Consider the following 24412-nt stretch of genomic DNA (forward strand, 5'->3'; position numbering starts at 1 on the left):
GTAACGCGGCATATGGTCAAACTGATCTTTATAGTCACGTAGCGCCAGACTATTTGTGCAGATCAACAAGCATCGTCTGCGTTTTTCTGCGATGACGAACTTGCCAAATGTCGACGGCACATACGTGCCCGCGGGCAATTTGGCTCAACATCATGAACATTGAGCTTCTCCATTAAACTTGGCATGGCAGAAAAATACTGACATGGATCCCTGGAGTGCCATCAATGCAGACGAGGTAAGTTGGCGAGTATCCGCCATGTCCGTAGGCCACACGTACTCTGCTAGCTCGCAGGGATAGACCTAAATCGAATACTGAATAGATTGGAGTGCTTGTTTTAGGGAAAGAAAGAGCTGCATTTTCCCAAAGTTCTAGTACCCCAAATTTCATAATATTACTGGTAGGTATAGTGCTGACTTCTTCACTACTTCTACTAGGGCCTAGCTCTACTAAGCCAAAGTGAAACGTCATCAAGCTTTCAACAAACTTAGTCCCCAAAAAATGTTGAAGTTACACTTAGCCTTCATGGCCTTAGGCCTAGACTATCTAGCCTAAGTGGATCCTTGAAACACCTGATCGCATCATGTAATGAAGACCAGCATCAAACCTCAGCCAACCTAGGCCTTACTGCCCACCTAGGCTACCTGTTACAAAGTTCTTACGAAATTTCATTTTCTGATTTTGCCTAATTTGATTTTTTTTCGAGGTGCACAACCAGGCCTAGACCTAAGCCTAGGGTACCCAAAAATCTGCCCCCCCCCGTAACAGCTGGCCGACCTGCCTTGCTTGGGCCACCAGTAACTTGTAACAGTTCTAACTGGAAGTTCGATGAAATTTAGTACCTACATTCCACTTTTATGACACTGAAAAGTTCACAAAAGTTCACCAGCCCTGACTTATGTACAGCATCTGTGTTTAACTGAATTGAAGTTTAGAAAGAGTTCCATATAGTGTTATACAGACGCCACTTGACACCCCGTGCACAAACCAATGAGACTGGTCCGAAAAATTTCAAATGTTTTCTAAGTAAACAACTTGGGTTTTTTCTTCCTAAATTGAACTCTTCTGGACATGTTTTTGCTTTCTGAAGGCTAATAGATCACTGTAGGGAATAATTACTGACGTCCATATATGGAACTTTTCCCTAAACTTTTTCAACAAAAGGCAACAAAGAAGTTTGGCAACATATACTTGCCCAAGATACCTCATTAAACAAATTGACGATGTATAATAGGCCTAAATAAGAGTTCGCTCACTCAGTATCCCAAAACTCAAACCCAAAATTGTACGCCTTCTTTGCTAAAAACCTTGCAGCTGCGCATTGGATTTTAGATGTATCCATTTGGTCCTGGTTGAATATGAATCGTGTTGTATAAGGCTACTATTTTGAAATAGGCCTAATGTGAACAGGTGTTCATGCACACTTAAAAAATTGACAGTATAAAAATTGTACTGTACAGGTGAAAGAGCTGTCTTGGGTCCAGTGTGAGAATGAGACTTGTCTGAAATGGAGAAGGATTGCTCGAGAGGAAGTTGGAAAACTAGGAGAAGAGCCTTGGTTCTGTCATATGAATGCAGATAATGCACACAACAAGTGAGGCCAAGAGAAAAGGCAGCCCACTTAATTTGTTAACATAGCTTCCTTTACTCTTCATGTTTCCTTTTGAATTATTTTGCAAACACGATTTGATTTTTTATATCTCTTCTGAGAAACTTTATCATTATAAATGCATGTTTAAAATCTGTTAGATGATGCAAACGTTTTTTGGAAATGCTTTATTTTGTCCCAAAATGAACTTAAATACTGCTCACCGATGACACAAGGAAATTGTCAACTTTTTCCTCAGTTGCCAACAATTTGACTTTCAATTCAGGTGTGCAGATCCTGAAGAAGATCATAGGAAGACCATACACACAGCCAACAAGTATGGCTATCGCTACATCTTCAGCCAACTGCCTCAGGGTTCCTTGGTCTGGGCTAAGATGACTGGACATGTTTCGTCAGTAATTTTTTCTGTTTTTCAGATATGGTTATTAAATACTTTTGGTTGAAAAAAAATGAATATTTTAAAATTAAAATGACAGATTAGCTTCTGACAGATTGATCAAGTTAAGGCATCAAATACAAACAGTTTATTCATAAATTTACTTGTGATGTGCTAGCTAACTTTTTAAATCAAATTTGGTAGCATGAGCCTTTCTGCGTACTTGTTGGTACTATAGTGTTACACAGCTAATAAATAACAAAAGATAAAAAAGATTTTTAGACAAGATTTTTTATCCTTTTAGCAAAAAGATAAATTTAGAGCACTGATTGTATATATCTTTGTCAATATAATGAATAACAATTATGGGTGCTTTCTGATTTATCATATTGGATAAATTTTCTAAATTGATAATTCAACTCAATTCATGGGGCATTCACAGTATCTGACAAACAGCTCTTCTGAACAATATACCTTCTTGATTCTCTGGAGAATTCCAAAGGATAAAATAGTGGTTGGTTAGTTTGGAGCTGGAATTAACCTGTTTGAAGTGTGGCAGACACAATTGGAGGGCGCCATTCGAAGTGGGTAAATAAGTTTTGAGAAAACACAAAGATTTTACCTAAACCAAATAATGGGCTGCAACTACCATTTCTTGAATTACTTCTTTTCATCTGTTTTTTTATATCAGATGGCCGGCTATCCTGTCTCCAGACCCTGCTGACGGAAGATACACCATGATCAACGATGAGACAGGGACTCCATCACATTATCATGTTGAGTTTCTAGGACATCCTCACTCCCATTGCTGGGTGCTCAGTAGCAATGTGGACATCTATGGCAGCTCATCGTCTTCTCAACCACAGGTGTGAAGCAAAGAAAGTCTGCCTTCTTCCTGTTAATTGCCTCTTTTCAGAATGTGTCAATTTGCAAACTTAAAAAAAGTTGTTGTCAACCACATTTGAGGTATATTTTACTATATAAGGTAATTGTGCATGTATTGATGACACGAAGAAATCTGCCTTTTCTTGAAGATTTCAAGTTATTATTTTACTGTTTAGAGCCTAGTTATGGTTGACATTTTTCTTACACATCATCCAGTAAGTCATGTCCAGAGCAAACTGGTGTTTTTCTCTCTAGAAACCCAAACACTGCAAAAAGTCTTTGGGTGTCTCTGCCGGATGCCACACTGCACAAAAAGTTAACCTCTACACCAAGAACCTCCGAGAATCCATTCAGGAGGCTGAGCCCTTGAGGGCATTAACTTGTGAGCAGAGGCTTGCCAAATGTGTGTACATTACCCAGACAGGTAGACAGCAACCAGATAATAATTTCCTTCTCTTTTGGGGATTAATGAGCCATTTGCGAGTTAAATTTGAATAAAATCTGGTACACTGAATTATTTGATTGCACATAAACATAACAATTTTAATTCCCCAGACTAAAGACACTGTTGCTATACCTTGTGGTTCGGGACAAGCTTTCGCATACATGTAGCTATCAACATCTCTGGAATGGACAGGTACCTTTGTGCCCTTCTTATCCATTGGGAATAGTGTATTGTTGCAAGGCGCCTCTTATGTAACTAAGCAAAAGCTTAGGTATAGCGAGGTATAGCAAAAGTGTTTTTAGTATGGAGAATTCAAATGGTTATGTTCATGTGAATTTAAAGAACTCAGTGTATCAGATTTTATTCAAAGGGTACTCGCAAAAGGCTTATTAGAACTGGGTCTGTGAATTGAAGTGAAAAATGCCAGAAAGCCTAGTGGTTTTCAAGTGTTTATGAACAGTTGTTAAAAAGTTCCAACTTCTCAAAATTGTAAATCATAAAGGTTGTAAAAGTAATTAAGCGGTGTCTAAATGGTCACTCCCCATAGTTCAGTGGATATTATCCTCAAAGATGAATACATTTAATAAATGTTCCCACAAATGGCAGAAATAGTGAGACTTGGAACCTCAGAGCTCAGCAGCCTATGGAATACTTTAAACTTCCAACAAGGTCTTCAGATCATGGACAGCTCGTCTGCCATCTTTTCACTAGTGATGAAACAGTGTACGCAGGCTGAATGTGCTACCTTGATGAGGGGAAAAGACAGTATAGAATTAACAATTAACACTTCTAAAACCACACGCAGGAACAGATACCCCACAGAAGAAAGCTTTCTTAAATTCTGAAAAACATGGTGCAGAAATTAGGACCCCAAAGAAAAGAGAAAGACCAGCAAGAAGCCAAGAAGGGAACACTTTGACTGATTCCAACAGCAGTGCGCAGTCTGCCAAGAAATCAAAGGTACATGTACAAGCAGCTCATGTTACAAAATTCAAACAGAGATCAGCTGGAAACTAATTACACCAGAAACAGCCAGGGGTCCAAATCTTTGTGGGTTTCAGGGAAGACCCAGCCAAACTCGTTCTTCAGAGCAGAACCAGCAAATCCGCACTTCACCTGGCCAATTATAATTGGGCACAATGTTTCAGAGAGAACTTCTGAAAGAGAAATAGTAGTGCAACTCAATCATCTCTACATGTCCAAAAGAGTTGCTTAATGGAGGTTCATCTGAGTCACGGTGCTTAAAATATGCTCAGTGTTGATGGCGGATGCAAGTGCCATTTAGATCTACCTCTGCAGGCACAGTAGGGCAGTGATAGCTCCATAGAAACTAACGGGGGTGTCGTTCAATTATAGTACGTCTAATTTTTAGAACTAATTCCAAGATCAGTCCTTGATTTTGACTGTTCGAGCAACCCTTTGATATAATTTTCCTAATGTAGAGAAAACAGGAAATGTTTGTACTAATTCATATATTTTGAACTTACAGTGATGAACAGAAGTGCTTAAAAGTATTGGATAATTGGACATAATGAAAAATACTACATTTTTTAAAAGTCTTGTATTTCTCCTGAGAATATGTCAAAAAATATAATGTGTGCCATAGTATGTGATTCATAACACACTTTCCCGAAGCCAAATTCAGGGCAAAGAAAAAAAAAACATTTCAAATGGAAACGCACCCTTTTTGTGGAAGTCTTGGTGAAATCTTTACAAGTTGTTGCCTTTGATGTGTGTTTGGGTTGACATTAATGAGTTTATTGTAGCATAAATTTCTGTCCCTGCTGCTCTCCGCAGAAGACTGTATCCTTCAGTCATCAACTACGAGTACATCCTTTTCATCACGATAATGTGTCCATCTCCTCATCTGAGGAGGATTCTCCAGCCCAACAGGTGCCCATGCTTATTACTTCAAAAGAGGAGCGACTTCAAGCCGATATTCAGGTACGTACCTCATGTGTAAATTACTCTTTAGGCCAGAGTGCTCAGCAAATGCCAGAAAAAATGGCTTAGTTTGGATTTGAATGGTCTAATAATATGACCAAAACCAGAGACTAACAACGAGCAGAAGATTGTACACCTTTCCCTCACGTCTATCTCCTCCGATCCATCTTGAAGAAAAACTATGGATGTGATCTATAAACTTGTGTGTATTTTCAATAGACTAGAATACTTAGTACTTAATACTTGACACATACTGCATGGCCAAAAACATGTTTCCAATTTTTTGGGAGTAGCCAATTTTGTTATTGTGCCTGTCACATAATCTAAGGCTGCATCTGAATCTCTTGTCTAGAGCTAGGTCTAGGTCTTCCACCATTGGAAATGCGTGGAGACGCGCACAGACAATAGACCTAGCCGTAGCTCTGGAAGCCCGTTTCGGACACGGCCTAAGTCAGTAAATGTATTTGTAGTATATAAGACTACAATATGTTGAGTACTCAAACATTTTCTCAGCATTTTGTCGTACATGTTAAGTTAATTCCTTAAACAACTCGAAATGTGTAGCACATTTATCAACTTCCCGATATATTCCGATTGTTGTATTGCAATTACATGTAAGCTACTGAAAAGAGCAGAGGAGAAGTTTGATAGACGTCTCCAGCGGTTTTGCTCTCGTCATGGGATCCCGCTCAAGAACAGCGGACCTCGGTGGCAGGGTCGTCAGGTCAGCAGGTACCAGGTATACATGGCTGTCCAAGAACGAGGAGGCTACAATATGGTAAGCTTAGACAGCCAGCTGATGGTTGAAAAAAATCATCCGGAACCCAGCAGAAGGATCAATATTTGAGTGAGGCTGGCTCACATAGGGGCCAGCCAAATTAGCCTATATGAAGTTTGGTTGCCACAATAGGAGGGCGCTAAAACCAAAGGATTTTCATCTAATGCCATTCCTATTGCGTCCACCGCTCTTCAAATAGGCTAATGAGATCTTTTGAAGAGGGTGATTTTTGAGTACACATGGATTCCAGTTCTGTAAATGTCACTGATTTTGAAGTCCAGTGTTGGAGTAAGATAGAGGGGGATAAAATGAGATCAAACGTTTACACGCCGCTTTATCCTTATCTGGAGCATGCTCATGTGCGACTACAGATATGCTCCAGGCGGCTGAAGAAATGATGTAAATGCACAGAATTGATCCATAAAATAGTGAATTATTTGAAGAACATGCACAATTCCACATGTAGATGCAAGGTTCCTGAAAACTGTTCAACATAGCTCTGTTGATTTGCCAAGCTCGCCTTGCAAGTCTATTCCCAGCCTCATCTGTAACTTGGAACTGTGTAGTTTGCGCCTAACAGTACCACCTGTCCAGCTATAATTTGATGTACATGTACTTATGGCATTTCCCATGTTGGGCTGCATGACTGCAACCAGACGGAAATATTTCTGGAATTTACTTCTCTGAATTGTGAATTCTGAATTGAGCAGGTAAGCGCCAATCGCGCCTGGGCAAAGGTTTACCACGAAGCCTGTGGAACAAGTCCATCAGGGTCACATCAGTCTGTGAGTTCTGCTGTGAAATCCTTCTACACAAGGTAATTACCTATGGTTGAAAAGTGATCATATGATGCCAGATATGGGGCGGAGAGAACCCCCCCCTTGTGTTGGTCATTGTTTGATCGGAATCTCAGGAATTCTCTACAGACTTCTAGGGGGAATGTGTTAGGTAACAATAGTCTAGAGTGTGTATAGGGATTGGACATGGGGGGTTACCCATCGGCCCCATATCGTGCAGGGTATCAAAGTGATACTTGAGCAGTAGTGAAATATCCGCCACGGTTAAATGTGTCATCTGCCAGATATTCATTGATGGTTAATAGCACATCTATTATACCTTATGACTAAAGCTTTGGAGAATTGGTTTGGAAGCCTGTGTAGGAGTTGCCTGTCATTAACAGGACTGATGAGCAGAAAATGTGGGATTTGGCTGCCAATGGGTAGGCAACAGGGTACATGCTATTTTGTGTGATCACCCTTTTGGAGTTCTTCCAAGGACGTTCTTCAAAACTTGTGTTGGCAAAAGTCGTCATATTCATACATTCATGTAGTTCAGATCAGTTCGTGAATGTTAAATTAGATTGCTTGAATGGTTGACAGCAATGAATTTGAAGAGGATCAGGATAGATTCAGGTTTGAAAAGCATTCGTAGACAACTTGATGACTGAATTGAATGGCAAACAGCGGATTATGTTTGTGAATACATGTATAAAACATACAATTCATGATTCCAGAAACCTGTTGCCTTATGAACTGTATGAGCTGCGGTCTTCAGGCAGGTATGCTGATGAAGCTTCAACGTCCGAGACACAGCGCAAGAAAAAACACCCAAAGCACAAGAGTAAACACCTGATGAGAGAAAAGAAAGCGGAACACAAGCACAGAGTGGCCACTTCAAGCACTGCATCTGCTGCAGTCACACAAGGAGCTGATTATCATAACATCTCCAATCAGCCAATCCCGGTGCATGGCAAGAACTTGCCGCCAATGGGAGGGCCTGGGAACACCTGCCAGCCAGTGATTGGAGGTGCTCCTGTCAGCTTTGAGCCAATGGATGACATGGGTAATTTCTATCTGCCGATCAGAGGGCAGAGCCAAGCTGCAAATCATCATCGGAAAGAAGTCCTGGAAAGTTCAGGACAGTCACAAATTGTATCACAGGGAGAACAGCATGTTGAGGCTTCACAAGGTAATGATTATCCACTTAATACTCTTTAAAAAAATTCTTGTGTACCGGTACTGAAGTACTTCAGCACAGGGACAAAAGTGAGTCATGAACATTATGCAAGAAATTGTTATATGTGTAATCGAATAGTTTTAAGAATGACTCCAAGCTACCATATCGTCACCATTCTCACGAAGTGTCGTTAATGTCCAAAAAATGAATATTTGTCGATTTCCAATTTTTTCAATATTCTCTTTTACAATATCGTGCTTGACCATTTTCACATGCTCCAACAAACAAAACATTATAAATAAAGTTACATTAATGTTGCCAAGGGCAATTATCTTGAGAACTGAATTTTGCGTTTTCACGAAGAGACGCAATGCTTAACGTCCTTTGAACATGTACAAAGCGTATTGCAAGGAAGCGGCTGAAAGGTAGGTCAACTGGGATTTTCGTTTTCACGAAGTGATGTTAACTTTGTTACATTCATAGCAGTGCGCGCGTAAAGACAAGATCACCTTCCCTATGATTAGTGTACAATCATCAGAAGGACGTCCACGTATAAAACGTAATTTTTGTTTTCACAAAGTGATGTTAACCTTTGCCAATTAATTTTGGCTAATTAACCCCGGCATTTTTGTACTAATTACTCGGGTTAGGTGACCGATTAGACATCAAAGAATCATGTATGGGATTTTTGTTACATAAAGTTGTCACAAAATACTTATTTTGGTAGTTTTTATAAAGGAAAAACTTCTCTGGTGCTTATCTCGAAAACCTGTTTTTCCTCAAAAGCCACATTAGCAACACTTCGTGGTGGCGGTGACGATATATGCACATAACCAGCTGTACTGCATGTTGCATGTAGGGCTTTCGTTACTAATGGGGTACAAAAGTGTGCCGTAGGATTGGGAAATAAATTGGGATAATAATACCAAGCTGTGTTTCTTATTTTCTTACTACCCGTACATTTTAAGCCAATTGCTAAAGATTGTTGCTCTTTGAGAACTTGCTAAGCAAATTTTACAAATGTTTGCTTAATGCATGGACAGAAAGTATGTTCATTTTGATAGGAAGCCATTATTGCAATTACTGTATACTGTCGTATTTTAATTCTTGTTTTCTTGGTGCTTTTAAGTAAATAGTAAAAAGCAAGACAAATCACAGAACGTTCAAAATTTTTCTGGGTATTAATTATGTCTGTAATGTTACAAACGTAACATGAACAGAAATTTGACACAGAATTTCTGCCCACATATTATGCACGTTACCTTTAAGTGTCTTAAAGATTTAGAAAATTGTGTTTCTTTTGGCTGTTACCAATCTTAAATGGGTTATGAATATAAATCACATGATATTTGGGTAAATTAATGCATTATAAAAATGCCCTGCAAAGTTATGTCCATGTTACATAGTCATTTTCAATGACCCCTGTATTTTCTGAAGTACAGAGAAAAATTTTGTGTCCATAATTATTACAAGGGCTCAGAATGTACACAAATCAACACATCAAAAAATGAACACTATATCTTACTTTGCTGTATCCCCCTGTGGCCCCCATTTCAAATCCTAAATCTAGGTTCAATTGTACTCCGTTAGTCATGTTAGTGTGAAAGTGCCCATGTAAAGAAAATTTGCCCGTGAGAGGTAATGGCATAATCTTGCAAAATACGTCTTTGCTCTTTACAAGAAGGTCGAGGAAACAACAAAATTTTATAATCACATCAAGTGTCCAAACTATTCAATGTACTACCTGGTAAATATTGGTGAAATAACTTGCTTACATCAAGCAAGACACATTATGATCAAGCAGGCACACAAGGTGTGTTGCCCCAAGAACGGGGTGAGATTGACCAATGATAAAAACAGCTGAAAAAGCATCAAGAAGCTGAACTGTGGAAATCTCCTATACTTTGGTACAAAGCCAGTGAGGAAAAAAAACTGAAATCCAAAACAAAAAAAAGCTGAAATCAGCTAAAAAGCTGAGAAATCTCACCCCTTGAAGAACTTTGTGGCTTAGCCAAATGCTCGAGTGTAAAAAACAAAATTATTTGGAGTTACTTGTGATCATAATCCCGTTATCAGAATTCCCTCCAACTTTACATTATCCGTGGGAAAAATTATTTGTGTTCAAATTATTTGAAACGATTTACTCCACTTTGATTTGTTTGGTAGAATAAAAACAAGACCCTCTGTGAGGTGCATGCTGGGGACAGTGTTTTGTCCGTTATTTTCATGCAGATGATGTAACTCCCACGGACATGGATCTCCTTCAAGAGGAATCCACCCAAGCTCTGCAGGAACTGCAAGCCCTGGAGAATCTGCTGGCTGCCATTCAGCAGAAAGAGGAGACTACCACAGTCGATCTCGGGGAGGGTGTGATCAAGGGCTTGGACAGGGCCACTCATAGAGGTAATTAAACCCGAGTTGTGGTCAAATCTCTTACAAGGCCTTAAGGTTCCCTGTAGGTCTATTATCACAAGTCCACAACTGATCTCAAATCACAGATTTGAAAGTACCGGTAACTTTGACAAAACCATTCCCTTGTCTTTGTTCGTCCAATGTGCGCTCGAAAGGTCGAGGGTCGCCTTTCTGCCGTCTTGAAATTACCATGTGATGGAAAAGAATACACTCACGGTCTGATTGAACAGGTACAAGTATACTCTTGCTTATATGTGGGTTGCACTTGGGCGTCTACACACTCAAATATTTGAAACTGGACTCATCATGACAAGACTGGTAATTGAATCATCTGTAACACTGTAGGTAACAGTAATCAGTTCAGAACAGTAGTTTTATTGATAACGGCAGTGCTGCAATGAATCCCTTCCCTATTAGGCCAAATGCCTCTATCTGCAGGATATCTGTTGACTGCATTCCACCTATGACCCACTGTGCATCACTTGCTCACGGGGCACATGAAATGATGAACCGGTGTACGGAAGTGATGAACCTCTGGCTTGGGTTCCGTCACTTCCATACAGCAGTCAACACACACTAGGCCTGGTAGACTTCCATTTACTGCGATCCATCTTTAACAATTTTGTGCATGGCATGCATACAGTACAGTGTAGTAAAAATACATGTACCTATGGAATCGAATACATCAGCACAGGGCAAGTGAAGGTTAAATTATTCCTTGCATTCTTCCTGTGGGGCACTGTTGATATTGAGAAAAGTCAGTGAACTGCTCACTGATGAGAAGGGTTCTTAATTTCATATTTGCATTCTGTAAATTTGTGTTAATTATCTGCAGTCCTTTTGCAATTTTTGGTCTGTGCACTTGTCAAACAGAGGGTCAGCCATATGCTAGTCCCCTATCAAGAAAGAAGCCCATTCTCCTTGAGTTCTACTCCATGCAGTACAGGGACGAGGCAGAATGCTGCAGGGTGGATGGACCAGCTGTGATGGTAAACATGAATTTCTTGGCACGTGTTTCACTTTCCAGTAATGACTGATTTCGCACTTTATTTTACATTGGAGCAATTGCGGTCAAGGTTTGAACTGTAAACATGACAAACAATCTAGTCAACACTTCAGGGCAAGTAATGTTTCATGGGTGTTATAATCTCTTATAAAGGGCCTGCTAACGTTGAACCTTTCATTCCTAACGTTTAACCTATACCCATCCATTCAGTCCTGCCTGTACCTGCCAGCATGATTAAGACTGAGGTACATTTCTCAGGAGAGATGTGTCCAGGTTTCTTCAGTAGCAAACATCCACATGCTTTTTTTTTTTTCTTAGATGCTATTATTGTGTATGTTTTAGCACTGCACTTACACATCTACATGTGTATGTTACTGGCACGCATGCATTATGACAAGCCACCGCACCCTTGGTTAAAAGAGGTAGTTAACGCATGCAGGTGTCTGCTGCACGGAAGTGTGGTACCACCCTATAGCTAGTAATGGCTTCGAATGGATGAGCTGGTTCAGTATTCCAACAGCGTACACCCAAAATGAATGTGTCCGATATCATACCGGACAAAGTCTGCTCTATTGGCACTGACACACGCTAACTCATACCCATGATTTGTTCTTGAATAACCTTGCCTGTTTAAAATACCGAGCTAGCTCATTCCCGTCACCAGCTTTGTCTAGTTTCTGCACAGTTTTTTTTGCAATACTCTGAAGAGAGTGAACGACGACACATGTCGAGTTCCAGACATCGCACATCCGAAGACGGCAGGTCACACCTCGTTCACTGCTGAACTTCCAGTGGAAGGCGAAGATGGGAGAACATTCAGTCAAGACATGTACGACGATATCCTCCTGGACATAGACGCCATGGGAGATGAGATCGACCGTCTCGATGATGAGCTGTGTCAGGAACTGACAGAGATCTGAATTATCCTATAAGCTGCATGCACTGACAACATGATCGTACTGGTAAGACGATGACCTCAAAAGTCATAGACTTGTGTTATCCAGAGTACATAAACAGTGTTACAGCAATCCCGGATGAAAACATCACTGTATTGCACAGGAAACCTTCACTTTTCCCCAACAAATTTCAACTTGTTGGATATCTAACATTCTTGCGAGAGTACAACTATAATGACATTCTCAAGTAAGACCCAGTCAAGTTGAGCCCTGAAATCCAGTTAAGTTTATCAAGTCAATTTTCCAGCTACACGTAGCTTCATCAAGTCAATTTTCCAGTTACACGTAGCTTTATCAAGTCAATTTGTGTGAGCACATTCTCAAACGATACGTTTAATTACGAGGCATACCATAACTTTGAGTCTTTCCGTACAAGGGCTAATTAGGTCTGCCAACCCCAACAAATGTACTTCAAGTTTAGAGGGACTTGACCTACACATTGCTTGAAATGCATGCTGATAAAGGTGTTAAATGACACCATACATGGCCGCATGTAACAGTTGACACAGTTTAATTGTGAAATAGCATTGATATGCACTGGGTCCATTGGAATAAGCCTAGTTCCTCTGTTGACATTCGTTCCAGGATATACTTAATATCAAGAAACAAAGTTACTTCAATGCATAGTATGCTGCAAGCCTGTGGTATATTATAACAGATGTTTTAATGATTTATAGAAAATTGGGCAAATACAAAAAATATGTTTGTTTCTACACTCGTGTAGCAAAGACCTGACATTTGTTATGATGATATTCATTTTGACTGTTAAAAAAGTTAATATTTTGAAACGTTGGTTCTTAAATGTTACACCAATGGTAGTATTATGGACACTGCAGGAACCAGGCATTGCATTCTCAGAGAAGTCTTGGTACAGTATTAATGGATTTTGTATTATAATGGTGCCATGTTTGAAAGATATGAAAAAGACAATGAATTACTTTTAACCCAGGGCTGAATGATGTTCAAGTTTTAAGTCCTAAACGTGGCATCAAAGATTCATGCTTTCAAATAAACTAGAAAACGGTATCAAACATCACAAATTTAATTCTATGCATCAACAGTAGCACAAATGAAATGAGCATTAGAGAGCAATTTATCTCCACATTTGGAACTTCAATACATTTCCGTGAATGAATAATAACAGACATTCAAAATTATATGCATGCATCTTCTGTCCATATTATGGCACTACCATTAAGTGCTCTGTACAATTGATTCAAACCATATAAAATCAAAATAAACATACCTTAACATGATCAAATGAGTGCAGATACAAGTACTGTACATGCAGGTAAGTTGAATTTAAAGCACATGTGCAGTTCTTCAAGTAATATACAGATCTGAATTATTGTCAAAAACTATGTACTTTTACATCTTTTAAAGGAACTGTGGTATGGAATTTTTGTCACTTCAAACCGTGTACATGTTTTAGAAGCACAGATTTATGTTACGATGACTTTTCAGCTTTGTAGCAGTGATGGGAATAAATGTCAATGTTCTGGATTTTATGCTAATGGGATTCCCATATTCATGACCCAATATTTGACGTCACTTGAGGCAGGAGAATCTCCATACCTTCTTCTTCACCTTTTCTTCGAGTACGTTCCACTTTACACTTGGTGTCTATGTTAAACAGCTTGTTCGGATAATAGCAAATACTTCTTCAAAACATTTTGGTGGGTAATTTTGAAGGTATCAATTGATTTTTGCATTGTTCTTATGCTCTTTTAAAAAGGGTGCCTGGTATGACAGCATCAATATACCATCCTCCAGTGCATATGTTGATGAAGTATTTAAGAATAAGGCAGTTCAGTATTCTGTAGTGCGTGCCCAAAATGAAGCACATCCATGGTCATTTGGACAAGCATGCAAGGACTGTCCCGTCAGTTTCAGTGCAGCCCTATGCAGGCTCCCGTAAATGCTTTGTTTCCCAAATGACCTTGCTTGTTTGTAATACTGAGTTGGCTCATTAACATTAACAGTACCGGGCATGGTTTGGTTTAGAGTACACAGTACTACAAAATCCTACGTAAAACTCTGAGCCTGAAGGGTCTAGCGCTACATAATTACTATTTCTGGCTAGGTTTATTCCATTGTTACTCGTACAGAGAACAATGAAACCATGCATTCATAGTGCCATAGCACTGTATGGTACATTGTCTTCTCTATTGTATTTTATGGCTTCAGAGAATAATGTCATGTCCTCTTACAAACGACAGGGCTGAGTACTACATTTTAATACTAAGTAGTACTTTGTAGCATTCGGGACTGTTAGGGTTAAAAAACTACTTGTTTGTATATTGTAGCACATAGGACGATGCATGGAAGCAAAGTTGAGCTGATGCATACTGAATGCCTACTTCAGGCAACCCCCAACAGTGAAAGTCAAAGCCAGCATTTAACTGCACTCATGTGACAGAAGATCACAATTATCAAATATCTTAAGCTACATGTAGACCTACGTGCAGCTGACCTCTAGTTACACTTTAAAAAAAAAGACCTCAAGGAGTATACAGTCGACTCTAATTATAAAAAATACTGTTATCACAAAAACTGTTACAAAGAACAATTTCTGAGAATCCCACTTTCTTGAATTCTAAAGGTTTTCTTCGTTTTTCCACTCCTCTTACAACAAAATTCTGATTATAACAAAGTAATTTATCTGGTCCCTGCAACTTTGTTCTAACGAGAGTCGACTGTACATGTATTTCTCCAGAATCTGGAAATGACTGCCGAGAGTCGTAACTACCAGTACCGAAAATTGCAGGGGCATGTCAAGATGGACACAGTGACATTTGTTGCACTGTCTTTGCTAGTTATTACAGTTTTGCCTACACAACCAGTCAAAAGTTATCTCCATCTGTTGCATTGTCTTTGCTTTTACGATAAACAAATACAATCTCGCCCACGAATGTACCGCCCGGGAGTTATCCTATGTTTTACATTGTCTTTGCTACCAAAATCACACTACACTACCAACAGAACTACATTTAGATAACTGATGAACACAAGTAGAAGCAGTAATATTACTGGGCATTCGTCAGCAAGCCATTAAACATTTTTGGACAATTTTGTACAGCTAAAGGAAATTGAATGTAATAAAATATTGGTACTCATCAACAATCTTGCAAATCTTAAATTGACAGCTAAAAATATCATGACGTGATTTATATGGAAGATTTTAGAAAACATTGGGAGAAGATTAATTTAGAAAACACCTTTCCAGGGTTGCAGAGAGTGGATGAATATCCAGGCTGTGCCTTAGAGCTTGGGGTCACCGGTCATGACAAGGTTCTGGATGTCCACCAGGCTGGCATTGACAGCCACAAAGAACCGCTTGACGTCCGTCTCCTTGCTAGACTTGAAAGACAGCATGCATGGCAGAAAGCTGCAGGTGGTAGGGGGGAATTACATCAATCAAGTCATCATCTCCTCCAAAAAGACAGACTTCTGAAGTAGGAGTCATCCGTTTTTGTCGTCATTTTTACAAGCATACTCTTTTTCCTGGCAACCCCCCCTCTAAAAGAGTACAAAATGAATGAACGAATTTCTCTTTGGTGCCTAAGGACCCATTTTAATTCACAATGTACGGCTGTTGAAATAGACAGGTACTTTTTTCTTAAAATAAAAGTGTATATTTTTGTGTCCAAGAATTGCAGTCAGAAAACGTGCGTTTGATTTGTTCTCCTCTTCACAAAAGCTTACAAAAAGTGGTAAAAGAATACACTTGCAATGATTTTTTGCATCATTACGTACATGTACAAACTTGCATGTACAAATGCATGCTGTGCATTTAGCAGGGCACCTTTCCACACAAGGGAAAACGCATACATAAATAAACTGTGAAATACACTTGTGTCTGGGTACCAAACCTCATAGCACGCGATACGTAGCGGAGCTTTGAGGGGGTGCTCGAAGACCGTTTCACAAGTGGCTGTGACTTCAACGTTAGTGAATCTAGCCTGGTACTTGTGTATGTACTTTTTACTAACTTTTTTATGGTGGCTGATCTCCGGCAGGAATACACTTTTGTATTTTATGATGTTATACCGCCCTAATACGGCGTTATAACGCCCTAATTTATGGCGTAATAATGCCTCATTTTAAGGCGTAATAACGCCCTATAGGGTGTAATAACGCCCTAATTAAGGGCATAATAACGTTCTAATTTCAGGCGTAATAAACGCCCTTTACGGTGTAACGCCGCCTTATTAAGGCATTATAACGCCCTATTACGTTAGGGCGTTATTGCGCCTGAAATTAGGGCGTTATTACGCCTTAAAATAGGGTGTTATTACGCCATAAATTAGGGTGTTATAACACCGTATTAGGGCTTTATTACGCTGTAAAATAAAAAAGTGTACTTCTGATGGAGACCAGCCACCATACTTTTTATATATGATGCCAAGCAAAATTGTCGTGCGATTAAGAAATAGCCATTGTCCAAATTTGTATAAATGATGCATCAGAGTCCTGCGCACACTCTGCACACACGCAAAAGTTGGGGGTGATAGTTGGCCAGTCTATGATAATCGTCATTTTTAACATGTTTCTAAAAACAGTACGCAACCAATTCACCCCCTCCCACCGGCGTACGCTTTGTACTCTCGTGAAAATGACAAAAATGGATGACCCCTTAATAGTCTCAGGCTGAGTTATTGTAACAGTCTCAGTAATAGTCACCACTATTCATACATCCGCGTACACGTATGTCCCATATACATGTAATACAAGCATTGCATTGCTGGAAGTGCAACCTGAGACATTCAGAGTAACTATCAAGACATGTTCTGAGCAAGCTCAAAATTGAAAAATACTTTCACGTGTTTGACAGTGAAACAACACAGGTGCTATTCTCAGCACATCGTCCACAGGTAAATTTCTGTTGTCAAATCTGTAAAAGACGCCGTAACTGTGGTCACAGCTCACTCATGCATGTCTTGCACACATTACCGAACTTGAGGCCTGCCACTACACACATGTATGCATTTGATATTGGTGACGCCCTTTAAGCAACTGAACTTCATGTTCCTGCGACCAAAAACAGCAACAGTCTAATTACAAAGGAGCAGTTTGGGTATGGTGACTATGCTAGGGGGGGGGTAAAAGCTTTTAACTACACACTTCCTGACCCTATCGGCAAAGATTTCAGAAAGCTGTTGGACCTAACACAAGGAAAGTCTCTCCAGTCACCTTCATGTGCTGAGTCTCTACTGAAGGCTGAGCTCAAAAACTTACTGATTATCGGCGATGTTATAGAAAGCACCATAGCCACCTTCACACATTGGTGCACACCAACCGACGCATGAGCGAACATACCCGACACAACTTGTAGACAGCTTGAAAGTCCCCTGGCCTCCGCTTCGAGATAAAGAGACAAGACAGGCTGAGAACTGAATTCAAATAGAAAACTGCTCGGGAGGAGGTGGGACTTACTTGTTGTCGGCGATGGTGTAGAAGACGGCATAGCCATCATCGCACATGGGTGCGACCTCGCCTAGACTCCCACTGTAGCCGGCACAGCTGGTAGACAATATGAAATTCCCACCACCACCGCTTCAGAATGGAATTAGTCAAAATTTCTAAATAGAATTAGGATGTAATTTCATTGTCGGGTTTGCAGTTATGCCCCCCCAAATACAACTGATGCCCATTCAAACATAAAGTAACATTTCAAAGTGAGCCGCAGTGCTTTTCCATACATTGAATCAGTGCTGTAGGCAAACACAGCCCTCAGGGCAAAGATGATTCTCCATTACTAGCCTTCAATGGCACATTGCTATTAAAGAACCCTTCCCTTTGCGCGGAATGATTTATCACGATGGTAAGAGAAGTACATGCACATCCACACAGCGGAATTGGATGCCAACCCTCATTTGAATAAAACAGGACCCAATGTCATGATGGTGCGTGCTTGCAGAAAACATGAAAAATACATGTATATGTTCTACTAGTGAAGGTTTGAGGCGGCACTCTAAGACTCTTGGAAGATGTGTGACTCTGAAAAGAACGGTGAGTTAAAACGCAATGTTAACTACAAGTGAATGTGTCTCACGCACACTTATGGGTTTAAAGGCATTGGTGCGAGATCCACAGTGTGAACTGACATGCACACGGTCTCCATTCGTATACATCACACTTTCTCTTTTACTGTGACGTCACACTTCAGTACACTACAGCAGATAATTCTAAGCTAAGCATGTTTCATGGGTTGGCCAAAACACTGGTGGCAAATGTACAGATGTATATCACATCAAGTTACTGAGAATTCTGTGCCTATTAGGATTATGCAATACACATCGATCTCTGCTCATACTGTGATCACAAACCTGTGAGACAGAGTACACACAAGTGGGTCTTTGGTAAGCATGAGCAAATTGGGCACTGATAACCAGCTAAGTCTAAAGCATTCATTTCCCAAAGCAGAGTGTGCTACATGTCGCCAACACAGGGCCCTTTTCTGTTTGTGCATTGAGCACACAGGGAGTGTAATTGAGTCTATCACACCCCTGCCTAAGCTCTTGTCACAACTCACAACAAAGAGTTACTCAATCAACCACAACGGTGTTCCTCTCTTATCATTCATCCGCCCCCCTTATCTTGCTACAGGTAGAGGGACTTGTGGTCAACCTGTGATTGGTCCTGTGGAGGACTCCATTACAATGCTGGTCTACAGTTCAAATTACTCCTACCTCTTTGTGTAGGCGGGGTCCGTGTACAGAGCTGGGATAGGCAATCCTTCCTCCATGGCGATTATCTGCAGACCAAACAGATGCCGGTCGCAGCCCTCTCCGTAGCAAGCCATGGTCATGTTTTCATCGTGCTTCTTGAGGGCCGTCAGAAATAAGGCTTTTCGTTCTGACACCTTGAGGAGAAATAGGTGTCAAAAACAAAAAGTACTGGTACCCTGCCTGACGTCAAATTGTACGTGTTTATTGTAATCATTTCTCACCGACATACGAACACGCAAGGATTTCCAGTGCCCATGAAGAGACTTAAACGTGTCATGGCAAGAGCTGCAGATTCCAACTTCATTTGTACACACACAGGCTTGAACTGGCAAGTTTGTTTCTGCATTCAATTGGTGACCCTGAACAACAGAGGACAATAAGGTCCCCGAATGGCAGAAGGTCCCTGATTGACAACTGTGTACATAACATATGGGTGGTCTTCTACAAGAGTTAAAGTAGCAACAAAAGAGGAACAATAGGGGGTCCCCAGTTGCAGGCAAATACACACTTGTGTGAGGCTGTGCGTACAGAGCCCTCGTAACTGTGGGTTACAGCTGGGTGTTATAGCGAATACTGCTCACCAACATTGTTTTGGAGATTTAAAAAAAAGTGACGATGCGGTAGTTGTTCCCCAAATTTTGAACGCACGACCACCAAGGGCCAGCATTCGTCAAAGCCAGCATTGTAAGGGACAGTGGTTGTGGTATTGTGTCATTTTAAAATGGTCAGAATTCTCAGTGATTAATAGTGTGCTGGGAAAAGTTCATTGGGGAAAAACATGGTCTGCACCTGCTTAATGATACTTGTTAAATATGAAACCTGCCTTGGTATAAAAGCAAAGACAAATTTCTCCGACCACTGGAGCAGCACTGCAAGGTTACCGTGCCAAGCAGCAATTCTTCTTCTCAATCTGCAACGGTGCTAACTCACCGATCTTGATGGATCTAACATCGCTTGACACCACTGCACAGCCTCTGAGGTGCATGAGCGCAGTGTTTCTGTGCGTCCATGGTAGAATTGTCGGGTGGTGGCTGTTTCATATGTTGCGGCCGGCCTAGATAGGTGACGTTTAAAAGGAAAGACATGGTTAATCAATTTCACAGACATTAGAAACTTTATCAGCATGATGTTACTGATGTATCAATTCACACTGATGTGACGATTCACAAATGTAATTGAATCCATTGTTCTTGCTTAAAGTCCCAGAAGATGAGCAAAGGCAAATATAGATAAACTTCAGTGCAACAGCGACCTCTATTGGAACAACTTTGTGTACGACATATAACAAAGTAGACAGCAATGCTTGTCTATATTGTGACTGTATCCAATGCAAAATCACTTCAACTGTTCCATGACCTCGGCTGATATTATTATCATACATTCATCACTACTCCTGTTCAGTTTAGCCCAAAGATCTTATAGCACCGCGAAGCAGCGCAAGATGGCGAACTTCACCGTGAATACACATAAAACGTTGTAATCGCATGGGTGCCATTTGAGCAAGCGATATGCCTGCGCAATACACATTAATGCACAGGTGCCATGGCAGGCACGTGTACCTGGTGAGCCTGCGCCCAAGCATTACCGTAAACTGCGCAGGCGTATCGCTTGCTCAAATGGCGCCCATGGTAATTACATCCTTTGGACAGAGTTATCCATCTTGTGCCTTTGGCGCTATACGATCTTTGGTTTAGCCCATCCAATATCTGTACAATGGAGTAAGCTGCAAACTATGCAGCTACAATGCTATCCTCACTTGTGATGCAGCATATAGTAGGCAAGCTGTAGAGCCAACTGGAAGACAGAATCTGGGTGGAGTTTAAACTTCTTACACCACTGTTTGCCAAAAGCTCCGCACCTACTACTCAGGACCACAAGATTGGCAGCCTGTAGTTGACGAGCATACAGGAACACATGAAACAAAGTAAACTATATATGTAATTGTCACCTGGGACAAAATCGCTGAAAAACGTGGGGTACATTTGACTTTGTGCAGTCTAACATCCACTAATACTGGTGCTGATGATGCTATACCACGGGGTATAACTATCCCTGCTCAGTGGGCTGAAACTGCATACATGTATAAGATTTCTAACTCCATCTCTGCTCCCTGGGGAGTATGCAGCTTTATGCTGCTATTTCAAACACAACCATCTCTGTCTTCACTGGTATCCATTTTATACTCCAGGACTTGGTTTGGATAGAGAGAGTCACACGTCGTTACATTGGCTTGCCTTGGGCTATACTGTGTGCCTACACTGGGTTCGCACCCCTGACCCTATGATCAGGAGTTACAAAGTATAGCCACTTGGCTGGAATTTTCAAATGCAAGACATTTTCAAGGGAAATTTTGTGTTGTCCCTGAAATTTCAGGGCTGGCAGAAGGGCCTTGTTGATGCGAGGCAGTGTCGTACTTGAGCCTATTACAAGACCGGGCCCAGGACTGTCCACAAGACCAGACACAAGACCAGACACTAGGCTGGGCACAAGACCTAATCATGAATACAGATACACGGCCAGTCACAGGACAATTAACAAGAGCAATTACAAGACCATTCACAAGACCAGACACATGAACTGACACACATGACCAGTCACAAGGCTCGACCAAAAAACCAAACACAAGACCATTCACAAAACCAAACACAATCCCATTCACTTGATTTGTGATGATGTGGGGTCTTGTGCTGTTCACATACATGGTCTCAACTACTGCACTGCTACATGGGAGTAGGCATGACCCAATGAGGCTTCACAATCATCATCATAGGAACTCACATTGGCAGTGTATGTGCCGTATGCTTTCTCCATGGCCTTCAGGATTTTTTCATCAACCGTGAAGAAAAGTTCCTTCGGTGCTTGGTAATTGGTAAAACCCATAAACTCTGAGGTCTGGGCAGGAAGAAATAGACTGAAGTTTAAAATCAAACAGTAATCCTATCGCTGCTGCATGTTTGGCATCTCGCTCACGTTCGCAATGAGCAACAACCAACAATTATTAAACTGGAGTCATAGATTGTAAAATCAATAGTACAAACCACACTCGAGGAAAAGGTTAAAAATCATCACACATCTCCCCAAAATACACAGGATTGCAACAGAGGTTGCAAAGTGACATCAAGTGCCACATCTGTACATCTATGATGGAGCCATGAGTCCCCAACAGATAGCAACAGACAGTGAGAAAAGGCTCATTATAGTCAACGAGTTCCAATTAACCCTCCTTTGGTTTTACAGCACAAATGTGCACAAATGCCCACAGTCACTGGTGAGCATGTAGTTTCTATATGGAACTCAAACATGCACAGGTTCAGTGTGTACACAGTAGATTGCCAGCACAAAATGACCCAGGGTCTTTTGTGCAGTCCTCTTCACTGCATTTGGTTTACTGCACAATTACGCACATGAAACAGTGAAGCACAGTTGTTGGGCAGCACAAAAGTGCCATCTGATATTCCTGTGAGGGACTGTTGGTGCAGTGCACAACACGACACAGCTGTGCTTCTTTGAGGTGTTCACTAAATGACCCAAAGAGTGACTTCAGCATAGGAGGGTTAAGTGAAGTTTTACCCAGCTTTTTAAAGTAGTACTCCACGATGGTTGACTGATTGGGATTTGTACTTACTGGCCATCGCCCTGCTGTCTGTATTAGTTGATCATGTATGATCTTGTTCAGATTCACAATTGTCATGCCGTCGATGGGAGCGTGCTGTGATTAATAGACAATTCAGTTATGTGTTATTGCTTATATTTAATAACACGAATGATACACAAAAGTAAACATGTAAAAGATTGTGAAACACGTGCTTGACAAAAAAGTTCAACAACAATCTTCTAAACAGCATGACTACTTGCACAGCACAGGTTTTGTACACACACAGAACAGGTAAATATTGGTTTCTTTTCAATAATGTCCAGTTGAACAGCAAAGTACATGTATCAAAGTGATGCATCGAACAACACACCTAGTACACTTTTTCCAAAATGATCTCAGTCGAAATGCAGTGGTTTTGTGCAGATCCACTGTTCCAAAATGATGCAAAGAAAGTAGGCCAAATTAAAAAAACTACATGAAGGTAACTTCCAAATGTCAAGTGTACAAATGGTAAATTACGAAGTACATGTACAAGGACGATACACATGACACAAACTGTGATATATTCATGTACACTGTATACAGGCAATCTTCCTTCATTAACATGACCTTTTGTTGTCACTTTCAACTAGGACAACCTCAGCTCATTCAGCGGTACATCCAAAGTGTTACAACTGAGTTCAGATGCCCCATTTTCAAGACAATGGTATTCAGCCATGCATGACAGCAGGGATACCATCAAGGTATCATTGGAAAGAATACTGCTTCTACTTTGCGGAGATCTTTATACATTATAATCATATCTAAAGGTTTGGGCATATTAACCCCTTTCCTCAGGGTTTGTTTTTTTTCTGGACACCCTGTCTAGGCCAGGGCTGGCAAGAGGTCAAGTAATTTCTGGGGGGTATAGGCCTACATGTACTTACGTCACCGTTGCAAGTAACAATGCCAGTTTTGAAGCAAAGTAATCCATAGGATTTCTCGGCCCAACGACTGTACACGTCTCCCTTCAAGGACTGCTCCATGTACTGTCACCAATGAACAATGAACAGAGAAAACAAAACAGTTGGTACATGGAGGTTAAATCATCCAAGCATTCAGACAGGTGTGACTGTTATGTCAGACTGACTTCAAGCGGCCACTTCTAGCCAAACCAGGTCAAGTCTAGACCTACAGCTAATCTCTGTCAAAATGCACGCTCACCAGTGGGGACTGACCAGCTAAGCCAACTATTTGAGACCTGCTTATAGAGATGTTGACTACATTGCTGCATTTAGATACAAACAGCATGCCAATTTCAAAGTATGACAAGAAGCCTAGGCAGTGAGTTGCATTAACGACGTCTGACTGCAGTGTGACGAGAGCCGTCCCAACTCCTCAGTAAGTGCAGAGGCGCAAGGCACATTATGAATCGTCATCTAGTCAACTGATATTCTTCAACTGAGCTTGATCCAAGGCAACCAGATGATAGTCTACTGGAGCTATTTTGAGTTATTCAACGAGAGGTTGTTCCTAAATGGTATACCAATCTACAAGCTTGGAGTAGCAAGCCCATTTAGTGGCACTGTGGACTCATATCCTGACTGTACGTGAAAAAAATAATTTCTGGAGCATGCAATATGCGTGTATGGATACACCAGCCTGGTGGCTTTGAAGTCTGGCTGATACCCTCCAGCAAGCTTCATTATGTTTAGGTACATGTACGTCATTTAAATCGAAAC

At 40.8% G+C, this 24412-nt stretch overlaps 2 protein-coding genes across 9 annotated transcripts in view; one reads left to right on the forward strand and one right to left on the reverse strand.

Moving 5' to 3' along the window:
• LOC110985551 (uncharacterized) lies at positions 1-13879 on the forward strand. Of its 3 annotated transcripts, none has more exons than XM_022246643.2 (13): positions 1-235; positions 1459-1592; positions 1846-1998; positions 2675-2849; positions 3124-3292; positions 4119-4273; positions 5111-5257; positions 5877-6035; positions 6746-6852; positions 7549-8003; positions 10224-10394; positions 11277-11392; positions 12117-13879. In XM_022246643.2, the coding sequence occupies exons 1-13, from the start codon at positions 203-205 to the stop codon at positions 12327-12329; spliced, it is 2187 nt and encodes a 728-aa protein (XP_022102335.2). In that variant the 5' UTR covers positions 1-202; the 3' UTR covers positions 12330-13879. The 3 variants fall into 3 exon arrangements, with proteins under 3 accessions (XP_022102335.2, XP_022102336.2, XP_022102337.2); XM_022246644.2 differs by having other exon boundaries at positions 2-235; positions 1873-1998; XM_022246645.2 differs by lacking the exon at positions 1459-1592 and having other exon boundaries at positions 2-235; positions 1873-1998.
• The window catches only part of LOC110985552 (peroxisomal carnitine O-octanoyltransferase-like), a 19942-nt gene continuing 8914 nt past the window's right edge, over positions 13385-24412 (reverse strand). For 5 of the 6 annotated variants that reach the window (XM_022246649.2, XM_022246648.2, XM_022246646.2 and 2 more), the window contains exons 9-16: positions 23618-23719; positions 22722-22805; positions 21875-21988; positions 20853-20983; positions 20027-20150; positions 19058-19230; positions 17604-17726; positions 13385-15753 (exon numbers count right to left, since the gene is read on the reverse strand). In XM_022246649.2, coding sequence (XP_022102341.2) covers positions 15627-15753; positions 17604-17726; positions 19058-19230; positions 20027-20150; positions 20853-20983; positions 21875-21988; positions 22722-22805; positions 23618-23719 — 978 coding nt within the window. In that variant the 3' untranslated portion in view covers positions 13385-15626. Of the gene's footprint in view, positions 15754-17603; positions 17727-17801; positions 17922-19057; positions 19231-20026; positions 20151-20852; positions 20984-21874; positions 21989-22721; positions 22806-23617; positions 23720-24412 lie in introns of all 6 variants that reach the window. The other variant, XM_022246647.2, reaches the window with a different exon arrangement.

This window comes from Acanthaster planci, linkage group LG17, assembly GCF_054643075.1.
Source record: "Acanthaster planci isolate LZ-2023a linkage group LG17, COTS_SCS, whole genome shotgun sequence".
Taxonomy (NCBI): Eukaryota; Metazoa; Echinodermata; class Asteroidea; order Valvatida; family Acanthasteridae; genus Acanthaster; species Acanthaster planci.